Below are 12,249 nucleotides of genomic sequence, written 5' to 3' on the forward strand. Positions count from 1 at the left end.
ACACTTAGATGTTTGCACATGTGTCTTTAATCTCTATGTAGCTGATTATTACTAGCCACAGTCGGTTGCACTCAGATCCTTATACCTGAGTATGGATATAAAGTCATCAGGTAGATTTCACTGGTAATGTTTATCACCTCTACTATTTAATATGAAGTAAATTTTTAGTAACTACACAATTAGAAGAAGCATTTCATTACACCTTTAACATATTCAGTAACACACTCCAGAGCAAGAGTACATCTCTTTCACAAGTGGCTATAAGTTTCTAGGTTCACAGTTGAATTAATACAGTTATACAATATAATTGAATGAGTTTTTAACCTTTAAAATAAAATTGAATGAGTTTTTAACCTTTAAAAAAATCTCCATTTCATTTTAAAATATATTGTTCCTTGAAGAAAGACTCATTGTTTTTGCTACTAACACTGAGATGTTGGCGCATGCATCTCTAATCTGTATGCATCTGATTATTAGTAGTCATAGTGAGGGCATCAGATCCCCTGGAACTGGAGTTATGGATGGTTGTTAGCTGCCATATGGGTGCTGGGAATCAAATCTGGGTCCTCTGCAAAAGCATTCAGTGCTCTTAACCACTGAGCCATCACTCTAGCCCCTCAAAATATTTTCTGTATCTCAAACATGCATTAGAAATTTCTTCCTTTAATGTTTGTACTGTTAGTAACAAAATAGCTTAAAACATCTGTAGACTGGACAGAATTGTGATAGTAACAATAGAAATGGCATATGAACTCTTTAAAAAATATTTTTAATTGAATTTTGGTATATTTCATACAGAACACCTTAGTCATCTTTATACCCCCTTCCCCACTGACCCCCTCCCATAACTCCCCCCAGTGGAATTCATACATTCTGTCATTTGTGTTACAGCCTATCCTGTCAAATTAGTGTTCCCTGTTGTCCCTCAGTACAGGTTCATCCACTGAGGTCTAGTCACCTACCTAGAGTTCCTCCCTTTAAGATCAGTTCTTTCTCATGCAGCAGTAATCAGCTGCCAGTAATTCTTCAACTAAGATTGGGGCCTTCTGTCCATTTCCACAGTTCTTTGCTGGGTTTTTGTCTGCTTGAGTTTGCATGGGTCTTGTGCATGCTGACACCATTGCTGGAGGTTTGTATGAAAAGAATCCCAAGAGCTTGGTGGCCTCTATTTCCATATGGTCATGCACCTCCTCCCTGGATCTTACAATTTTTCAGCCCCCTCTTCTGAAATGGTCCCTGAGCCCAGGGTGGGTAGATTTCAATATAGGAGATCTGTCCAAGGACCCATACTCTGTAAATTTAAGCCTCCATATTTTGCACACTCTTGTATGAAATTACATTTGTTAGGGATGTGACGGCCTTGGAATTTTCTCTAAGCTCTATGGCCTCTCCAGCTCTGTGTATTTGGCTAGGTTTACAGTGACCTGTGTTTCCTCCCATTGAGCGGGCTTTAAGTCCAGTTAGGTAGGTGTTGATTTCCCCCAAGATAAAAGTGCCCCTACTGCACCATTTTTGTTGAAGCTGGGATTAGACTATTTTCGATTGATGTTCTTCCTTAGCAGCTTGCACAGTGTTTTCCAAAGCTATGAGGGCTAGCCTTCAGAGGAGGTGGCTTCCAGGTCAGTTCCAGCTCCATTTATCCAAATCCTTTGTTTGAAATATGTTATCTTCAGCAGGAAGGTTTTACCTTCAACTTCTGGGAGGTCATTACTGATTGTGGCAAAAGCCTGTGTAATTTTTGGAGTCTCTTGGACCACCCTGGCCAACAACTCAAAGGAAGGTTTCTCTTGTCTAGCACTGTTTCTTGGTATGTAGCCTTCAGCTATACTCGTGGACTCATGTAGGGATATTGTATGTGTAATTTTTCAGTAGGTTTTTGGACTAATATGATTCCTTCTGGCTTTTTATACTAGTTAGGCATTATTTATCTCCCCTCTCTCTCCCTGTCTTATCCTCCCTCCCTGCCATCCCCATTTAAAGGGTCCCCATTTCTCCATTTCTCCCTTAATTCCTGTCTGCTATGGTCCCACCTCTCTTGAGCGCCTTCTTCCCCTTCATTCTCATAGTTCTTTGTATAGTCCTCCCTCTCCCCCTCCCATTTAACTACCCCCTTTTATACATTTCTCCCTTAATAACACCTGTCTCCTGCTATTCTCTCTCGGGTTCCTTCTTTCCCTTTATCAGTCACTGGTTTCCTTACATTTTCCTGGTTCCTGCAGTTATATCAAGATACGTACTCATTTAGAAGGCTTTGGGGCTAGGGAGAACATACGTCTTTTGTTTTTCTGAGTCTGTGTTACTTCACTTAGTATAACAGTTTCCAGTTCCATCTATTTACCTGAAAATTTCATTATTTCAATTATTTCATCTTTCCCCTTAAAGAATCTTTAACTCGAGTTTTATAAGGGATGGAGTTTGCTTTTTTCCACCCTCTGCTGACCCAGAACAGCATACTAAACCAATCCTTATCAACCTGTGTCCACATGTTGTTGGCAACATATATTAGGATAATTCAAAGCTTCCAATGTTCCTGCTTTCAGCACTATTACCACAACACACACACACACACACACACACACACACACGCATGCACACACGCATGCATGCATGCACACACACACACGCGCACACACACACACACACACACACACACACACACACACACTCTTCCAGATTGAGGCAAGGAGGGGTCATGGGGCAGGAATAGGGGACATAGTTTAAGATTAGAGTTGTTGCATTTAGCTTGCAGAAGCTGATTACACAGGGAGTCCAAGGTTTTTTAACTGCTGAGCCATCTCCAGGTCCAAGACTAGTTAAATTTAAGCAAATTCACTCCACAGTAGGTACCTGTGGAGGCCAGAGTTTTTTTTTTTGGATTCCCTGGAATTGGAGTTACATACAGGTGATGGTGAACCTTCTTGTATGAGTGCTGGGAACCACACTCAGGTCTTCTGCAAGAGTAGTACACATCCTTGAACTCCTTATCCTACTCTACCTGCCTCTTGAAATCTGAAATTATAAGCATACACCATCATGCTCAGCAAGATGACTGTTAATATTAATAATTTAGCATACCTTTTCTTTTCTCTTCTCTTGTCTTTCTTTCTTTTTTTTTTTTTTTTTTTTTTTTTTTTAAAAAAAAGGGTTTCTATCTAACTCAGGCTGTCCCTGAACTCCTTACGTAGCTGAGAAGGACCTTGAACTTCTGATCTTCCTTCTCCACTGTCCACATGCTGGGGTAATAGGCATGCACTCCCATGCCCTGTTTAGACAATTCTTGGGTTTGTGTCAAATCACAGCACCTCCTGCTATGAACTGAGCTATATTTGTAGCTCCAGGATTTTTTTCTTTACTTTTATTTTTTTTAAATCAATAACATCTCAGCATACATAGTAATTTATAAACTGATTTATTCTGTGTGGAAAGATTTTGATATTGTTACATAGATCTAACTTACTTTATGCTCTGTGGGTTTTTTTTTTTTTTTTTTTTTTTTTTTTTTTTTTTTTTGTCTTTTTGAGACAGGGTCTCCCTGTAGCCCCAGCTGTTCTGGAACTCACTATGTAGACCAGGCTGGCCTTGAACTCACAGAGATCTGCCTGCCTCTGCCTCCTGAGTGCTGGGATTAAAGGCGTGCACCACCATGCCCTGCTATGCTCTGTGTTATTATAAAACCAATCATTTATCTCTGGCTATTCCATTCTGACAGTTAATTTTCCATATCAGATTGACAGGATCTAGGATCACCTAGGAGATAAGCCCCTGGGTTCTCTAGGGGCCTGTGAGGGGTTCTCTAGATGAGATTAATTGAGATGGGAAAACCTGCCTTAATTGTGAGCAGCTCCATTGCATGGGTAGGGTCCTGGACTAGGTGAACAGGGGAGATGGGTTGAAAAGCATTCATCTATGTCTGCTTCCTGAGTGCCAATGGATGTCACCAACGCCTTAGGCTCCTGCCGCCATGACTTTATTGCCCATATGAACCCTTCCTTCCTTAAGTTGTTTTTGCCAGGATATTTTATCACAGCTACAGGAAAAGTAGCATAAATCTATGGTGTTTCAGTTAGTACTGCAGCACATTTCCTGTCTGCCATTATGTGCCTCTCTGTGTTGTTCAGGTGAATTTTAGAGTTAGATTTTAGGGTCTCGGGTATGCATACCTTTTGACTTTTTTTTCTTTTTTGTACATACCTTTTGACTTTTGATATGTCCTAAGAATTTATACTCTGGAAAGGCTCTGGCAGTTTTCTCCTCCAGGTCAACTGTGTAAGTGGTTTCATTTCCCCGTCACCAGTGTAGCAGGTATTGCCCATCCAGTAGTTCACGTATCTAACTTTGCTACTTTGGATTTTTTTTTATATTTTATTTATTATTTTAATTTTTTGTATGAGTGTATTGCCTGCATATATGTGAGTGCACCCGTGTCGTGCAGTGCCGTGAAGGTCAGAAGAGGGCTTTAGATTCTCCTGGAACTGGAGTTAAGGATGGTTCGTAGCTGCCATGTGGGTGCTGGGAACTGAACCCTGGTCCTCTGTAACAGCAGTCAGTGCTCCTAACTGCTGAGCCATCTCTCCAGCCCCTCCCTACTTGGATTTTTTAGAGGTTGTTTTTTCTCAAAATTTCCATGCAAGTGATGTTTTTTTATATAAATCTGTATATTTGTATAAATCTTGTATAATTGTTAAAGATTTTAGAAATCATTTGTAAGCTAAAATAATTACTTTTAAACTAATTTTCTGCCTCTATTGATATTTTCTAAAAATCCCTATCTGATAGACAATATAAAGTGATTGTATAGTTTTAAATATGATAAATGTTTATCTGTTATGTTTGACACCACCAGTGTCTGCAATATTTTGGTTTAGAAAGTAAATTAGATGGGTGGGAAAATTTAACAATTGCCTTACTGGTTTATAGTATTTTACTTTAAAATTTTTTACAGATACTGTACTCCAAGGTACTTGGATTATGAAGATTTGGAGCGTAAATACTGGAAAAACTTAACTTTTGTGGCACCTATTTATGGAGCAGATATTAATGGGAGCATCTACGATGAGGTAGGTTCATATTATGTTGTGTTTTGTCAGCATCGTGTGCTGATAACTGCTTTTGTTGACTTTTTAGATAGCTGAGGAATACTCTTGTTGAGTAAATCCAAATCCATTATTTTTTCCAAGTACAAGAGGAAATACGAAGAGTGTTCTTCTCTTCCTCTTCTCCTCTGCTTCCTTTCCTTTCTCTTTCCCCCTTCCCCTCCCCCTTTCTCCCTTCCCCTCCCCTATCTCTCCCTTTCCTTCCTCTTTTCCTTCCTTCTCCCTTCTCCTTTTCTCTGTTTCTTTTACATTTATTTTACATTTTGTGTATGTGTGTGTGTGTGTGTGTGTGTGTGTGTGTGTGTGTGTGTGTGTGTCTGTGTGTGTGTGTGTATGTATGTGTATGTCTGTGTCTGTGTCTGTGTCTGTGTGTGTGTGTGTGTGTGTGTGTCTGTGTGTGTGTGTCTGTGTCTGTGCATGTGAGTGTAGGTGCTGTGGAGGCCGGAGACATTGGATCTCCTGAAGCTACAAGTGGTGAGCTACCTGATGTGGGTGCTGGGAACCAAACTCTAAAGGGCAGTCTGCTCTCTTCGCCCTGTGTCATCTCCATAGCTCCCTTTTCTGTTTTTTGTGAGCCAGAGTCATTTGTAATTTGTAGTCCAGGCTGGCCTCAGACTTGCTGTGTAGCTGAGGGTGACCTTGAACTTCTGATCCTTCACCTCCCAAGTGCTGGAAGTACAGCATGCACCACACCCTGTTTATTTGGTGCTGGAGAATGAACTCAGGTGTGCTGCTAGGCACACAGTCTACCAACTGAGCCACATCTCCAACCCTATTGTATGTTACTTTTTGAGACATGGTCTGTAAACCAGACCACCTTCAGAATTGTGATCCTCCTGTCTCAGCATCCAGAATGCTGGGATTACAAGTGTTTGCCACTCTTTTGTGTGGAGGGTGGGGCACGATGCAGATAAGGTGCTCAGAGGACAACTTGCAGAAGCTGGTTCTTTCCACCAGCAGTGTTTGTGAGCTTTCACTCTTCCCTTTGATCAAATCTCAGCTATTCTGTTGGGTGTGCACATAATATCCTGTGCTTTAAAGCTGTACTATGATACTATTTTCCTCTCATTCAGGTTCATTGGCTCTTTGACTCCCCGCTTCCTTACCCTTGCCCCCTCCTTTTGAAGTTTCTCCTTTTCTCTCCTTTATTCTCTGGTTTCCTTTTGTCTCCCTCTTCTTTCCCTCCCCTCTTTCCTTCCCCCCATCTTTTCCTTTTCTTCTCGTTTCCTTTTTTGTCTTCCCCCTCCTCCCCTCCCCCTTCCTCCCTTCCCTTCCTTTCCCCTCCCCTCTACTCTTTTCCTTTCCCTCCCATTTTTTCTTTACCTTTCTTTTTTTCCTTCAGAGACAGGCTGTCACTTAGAAGCCCTGGCTGGCCTAGAACTTGCTGTGTTGTCCAGCCTGGCCTCAAACTTGTGGTGATCCTCCTGCCTCTGCCTCCCCAATGTTGGAGTTATAGACATGTACCACAATGACAAGTTTTTGTTTTATTTGCTTTTTTGAGATAGGGTCAGTGTAGCCCTGATGGGCCAGGAACTAACTGTATATGCCCAGTCTGTCATCAAACCAGAGGTGTCTCTCTCGCCTGCATTTCAGTAATTCCACCTCTTGCAAGTCTGAGGCAAGGCAAGTTTGATACCTGCATCAGCTCCATATTAAGATCAGTGTGCACATTGAAATGTAGGTTAGGTGAGCTGGCCCATGCTTGTAATACCAGCACTTAAGGAGGTGGAGGCAAGAGGACAGGAGTTCAAAGCCATCTTTGGCTATGCAGTGAGTTCTGGTCACTCCTGGACTACACCCAGTCTCAGTCCTCTTCCCATAATACAGTGTTTGCCATACAAACATGAGGGTCTGGGTTTGGATCCCCAGCCCCCATGTAGAAAGCTGGGCATAGCAGCGCACAACAGCAACCCCAGTGCTGGAAGGCAGAGCCAGGAGGACCCTGGGACATCGCTGGACACCCATTTGGTGAGGTACAGGTTCAGTGAGAGACTCTGTCTCAAAAAATATGGTAGACAGTGATCTAAGAAGACTCCCAATGTTCATCTCTGATGCCACACACGTGCATGTGCCTCCCCACAACAAACAAGGTTACCTCTTCCTCCCCCATAATAAAGCATGGAAGTAAAATAGCTTAAAGTTGTTGGGAGTTGTTTTAGCAATAGAATGAAGTAGACATAGATTGACAAGATGTGGGTAAAGCTATCAAATGGATGTGTGATGTATTAAATACGTATGCATTTGAAACATCAAATAAATTTTAAAAAAAGAAGAAAAACATTCTTATTCTCTTCTGTATTTTCCTTCATGTGACTTCTCTTTTGAAAATTATTAAAGTAGTTTGCACTCCTCTAGAAAAACTGGGAAATATAGAAAATGACATGGATAAAATAAAATGGCTTATAAATTTATCAAACAGAAAATTGAAGCAACCTTCGTAAGATTTCCATAATATAATAATATGAGTTTATGTGTACATGCATTTGGATATGTGTATGTTTTCCACCAAGTCAAGGAAGGTTTTAGGAATTTTGAGCTTTCAAAGTATTTCTAACATGTCTTTCCAGAAGGAACCATTTCAACTTATTTTAGCATTAGCTATATCTTGACTACCACTTTCAAATTGTAGTTTATATTTACTAGCTGCTGATATTTTTCCTCCTTTGGTGACTGGGTCCTGCTGTGTAACCCAGGCTGCCATTGAACTTCCTGTGCTGGGATTGCATTTGTGTGGCTGGGAACTGAATTTAGGTTCCCATGAATGCTCAGCAAACTCACTCCACTGAACTTTTTTTTTTTTTTTTTTTTTTTTTGGACACAGGATCTCCTGTAGGCCAAGCTGCCCCTTGAACTTTGATCCTTATACTCAGCCTCCTGAGTGTGATCTTACAAGTATGCTTCACTCCACCAGCTCTGTTTCCTTCCTTCCTTCCTTCCTTCCTTCCTTCCTTCCTTCCTTCCTTCTTTTTCTCTTTCTCCCTTTCTCCCTTCCTTCCTCTGGTTAGCACTATATTATCTGTTGTAATTTTAACTTTTTTTGGTTACTAATCTTAGAGAAAATGTGTAGCTGTATGTTGCCAAACAGGTGGGGTCATGTTTTGCATACATGTGATATATGAGTGGGTGCTTAAGGATGTCAAGTGTGAATTTCTAGTACTTAGAATAATTCCTGGGAGAGGCAGGGAGCAATTAGGCCATATGAGCGATAGCCACAGCTTCAGTGAATTCATGCAACGGCTGTGTCATGCTTTAAAAACTGTACTTCATTGCCCTTCTGCCTGTCGTCTGGATTTTATGTTCCTTCTGTCCCTTCTTCCACAGTATCCCTGAGCCTAGAGAGGGTAGGTGTTAGGCGGCCTGCTTAGGGCTGAGTACTCAACCATTGTTTATTCTCAGCACCATGTGCAGCTAAGGGCCTCTGTGTTTACTGCTGTTCATTGTAAAGAGAGGCTTCTCTGATCAGTACTGAAAGTGGTATTTGACTGGGTATAAATGTAGATGTTTGGAAGGCAATTTGGTGCTGTGACAGCTGAGCTGAACAACAGTACTAAGTTACCCTCCAGGGCCTATGCCCTCCCCAGCCATGGGATTTTAACCTGGCTTAATTACCAGACATCACTTTCTTCTTGTGGTGCAGTTTTGAATCTAAGCAGAGTGGTTGCTTACCTCCACAACAGTCACGCCACTACTGCTCAGATGGGCACATATTGCCTGGCAGGCTGGCATTGAAAATCACTGATGCATTTTTTTTTTTTTTCCCAGCAACCTGCATAGTCTTTTCTGAATTATAAAAGCTAGTCAGCAGGGAGGAAGCTTCTAGCTCATTCCACTCTATCTCCATTCCACTGTATCTTGCAACCAAGGTATGTGGTATCTCCAGTGATAGGATTTTATCACCTAGCGATAAGGGCAAACGAGATGAATGTCAAGAGCTAACAGGTCTGCTCTAGTTTGTTTCAGCCCTAGTGGTGCCTCCATTATTAGTTTAAGTGTATAATTGTATTAAATATGCACATTACAGACTGTGGTACCTTGTGTTATTGAATAAGCTTCTGTGGAATTTTCAGTGAGGTGTATGAATGAAGCCGGGTAAATGCTGTTGATATTTTTAGACTAAACATTTTACAGGGAGTCGAGAGGTTGGATTGCTTTCCAAGACTTGAGACCAGTGGAAAGGTGCTGCGTGCTTCAGCTCCCACACCCTTGTGTAGAAGTCTGTTAGTCATCTAGGTCTATGTTAGAAATGGGTCTCAAATCTAAAGAAAATGGTCAAACAGTCTAAAGTATTTTGGCAAGGCAAAAAGTTTTACTTCTGCAGAAGGGTCCAGCAAGCAAGCACATGGTGGGGGGGGGGCATCCTGCTGGGTTTTTATTTTTAACACAAAGGATTCTGTTGCCTCATTCTGAGTGGTCAGGGCTGAGCCTCACATTCTTAGGCAGTTGGCCAATTCAAAACTGCTCAGCTGATAAGCAAAATGCTGCTTTTGAGAGCAAAACTCAGCCTTGAGCACAAGCTTTAATCTTAGGAAAATTCTGACTGGGAGAAAGTTCTACCAGGTGGTGTTTTTACAAATTTCTTTGAAGATGAAACTTTCTTTGTCTCACTTAACCCTTTAGTAAAAAAGAGTACTTTCATTCTTGTTGCCCACATTTATTAGGAATTTGGCTTTTCTGAGCTAACTAACTGTATTTGTGTCTTCATGTTTTCTCTCCTGTGGTATCCTTGGAAGTATTTAAGCCTCTGAGAAGAAGCCTGAATTGAGGGATTATCAAGGTCAGGGGCTGAAAGTTTACATATCTGACCAAATCTCAGTCTAAATTTTTTTCTTTTTCCATTTTTGTAAAAGAAATTGTTTTATTTGTTTTTTGAGATTTTGAGACACGTATCGAATGTATTTCTGTTATATCTAATCCCATGCCCTCTTTCCAACTCCTTGTGGATGTCCCTTCTGCCCCAAAATGTTCCCTTCCTAACTTCATGGTCTTTTTTTGTTTTGTATCATAAAACCACTGGTTAGTGGTGCATGTATGTGTGGTCTGTGTATGGGTGTAGGGCTACCCACTGGAGCATGGACAGTCTACCAGTGACCACACCCTAAAAAAAATGACTCATCTTCAGCAGACATTTGTATCCAATAGCTCAGACGTAGGGGTGGGACCTTGTGAGCCTTCTCCTATCCAGGCTGGAATTTTGACTGGATTGGTCTTGTACAGGTCTTGTGCAGGTAACCACAGCTGATGTCCATTCTTAGAGAGCACCTGCCATATTGTGTCCAGAAGATGGCCTTTCATGGCTCCCTGTCATTGGCTCTTGTATTCCTTCTACCTGCTTTTCTTTGAGACATGAGTAGGGATAATATGGATGTCCCATTTAGGGATGGGCATGCAATAATTGTTTATTCTCAGCCCTCTGACCAGGTATGAGTCTCTGCAATAAACACTGCCCACTGTAGAAAGAAGGCCTCTGAGCAAGGGCAAGAGCAGCACAAACTGTGGGTAGAAGTGTTCAGAGGGCAGTTTGACAAAATGACTCCTTAGCAAAACAAAAATAGTAGGTTCCCTGCTAGGGCCCATAACCTTTATCTATGGGCTTTTGGCAAAGTTTACTGTATCAGTCATGAATTCCCTCCTGTGGAGTGAGTCTCGGATCCCATAACTCCCATAACAGTCACGTTACCATTGAACCAGTGGGTCCATCTTCCTTTGCAGGTTGATATTGTAGCATGCACAATATTCAGCACTGGGTCAGGCCCAGCAGTGGGTCTCCCCTTAGCAGCCTGCATGGTACCTTCAAGCACTTTGAAAGCTAGCCACCAGAGAGGAAGTTTCTGGTTAGTTCCACATTGGTTCCCTGGCTTATAACCAAAGTGTGTATAGGTAGGGTCTTACATTTCTGGTGGGCAACCAAGAACGGGGGCATCAGATTGTGTTATTTTAGTGGCCAGTCCATGACAGGCCTGTTGCAGGCAGCTGCAGTTGCTGTGATGCATGATTGCCTTGGCTGTGTCATGCCCACAAGATAGCACTTCACAGCCCTTCCCTGTGTCCCGGACTCTTAAATTCTTCTTGTCTCCTCTGTGATGTTCTGTGGGTACTAAAGGGGGTGGTAGGAACATTCTGTTTAGGGCTGAGCACTCAACTGCTTCTAAGAGCTCCTTGAGCAGCTGTGTGATTCTATACTTAATGCTATTCACTGCAGAGAACTTTGCTGATTAAGGACTGGGCGCATTGTTTGTCTGTGGGTGTAAACGCAGGTATTTAGGAGGTAGGTTGATGCCATAAGTTAAGCTAAACAACAGTAATAAGCTCCTTCCTAGGGCATAGCCCCTCCTCAGCCATGGGCCTTTTTACCAGGTTTACATTACCAGACAGGAATTCCATGTTGAGGAACAGGCCTCATCCAATCAGTGGTTATTTACCACAGTTTCACCAAAGGGCACATCTTGCCTGGCATGTTGATATTGTAATTCTTAGGATTCAGAGCTGGGTGAGACCATAGATCTGCTTCCCCCCTGCAGCTGCAGAGCACTTTTCATCATTTACAGATAGCAGTGGAAAGGAAGCTTCCAGTTTGGTTCCAGCTCATTAGCTCTATAGCCTGAGATCCAGGTGTATGGTGTCTTTAGGAATAGGGTCTTACCAATTAGTTCTTGAGGGTAACCAAGAGATAGGACAAGAACCTGTATTGTTTGGGGGTCTTTATGGCCACCATAAGTAACAGTTTCTCAAACTTGCACTAGAATTTTTATTAACCTACGGCTTTTAGGAGCAGCATTATTCAGCCTTGTGGAACATCTCTCCTTTCCTTCCTCTGTCTGGCTTACCTCTCTTTCTTCTGTCCCATTCCCCTCCCCCTTGACTTACAAAGTAGTGGGTACACATAAGAGTTTTTCATATGCCTTTGTTTAGGTTAACCCTGCCTCCCTCCTTCCCTTCTCAGTTCCCCAATCCCATCTACCACATGCTTTAAATATTTTTACTACTGGTATTCCTTTTCCCATTTTCTTTTTTTAAAAATATTTTATTATTTTTATTTTATGTGTATGAGTGTATTGCCTGCATGTATGTGAGTGCACCTGTGTCGTGCAATGCCATGGAGGTCGGAAGAGGGCTTTCGGACTCCCCTGGAACTGGAGTTAAGGACGTTTCATAGCAG

General features: G+C 41.9%; 1 protein-coding gene across 5 annotated transcripts in view; it reads left to right on the forward strand.

Moving 5' to 3' along the window:
- The window catches only part of Kdm4c (lysine demethylase 4C), a 304,347-nt gene that overhangs the window by 45,843 nt on the left and 246,255 nt on the right, over window positions 1-12,249 (forward strand). For all 5 annotated transcript variants that reach the window (XM_008827556.3, XM_008827554.3, XM_008827555.3 and 2 more), the window contains one exon: window positions 4,943-5,057. In XM_008827556.3, coding sequence (XP_008825778.1) covers window positions 4,943-5,057 — 115 coding nt within the window. The remainder of the gene's footprint in view (window positions 1-4,942; window positions 5,058-12,249) is intronic.

The sequence above is a fragment of the Nannospalax galili genome, unplaced genomic scaffold, assembly GCF_000622305.1.
Source record: "Nannospalax galili isolate Female #2095 unplaced genomic scaffold, S.galili_v1.0 scaffold132, whole genome shotgun sequence".
Taxonomy (NCBI): domain Eukaryota; kingdom Metazoa; phylum Chordata; class Mammalia; order Rodentia; family Spalacidae; genus Nannospalax; species Nannospalax galili.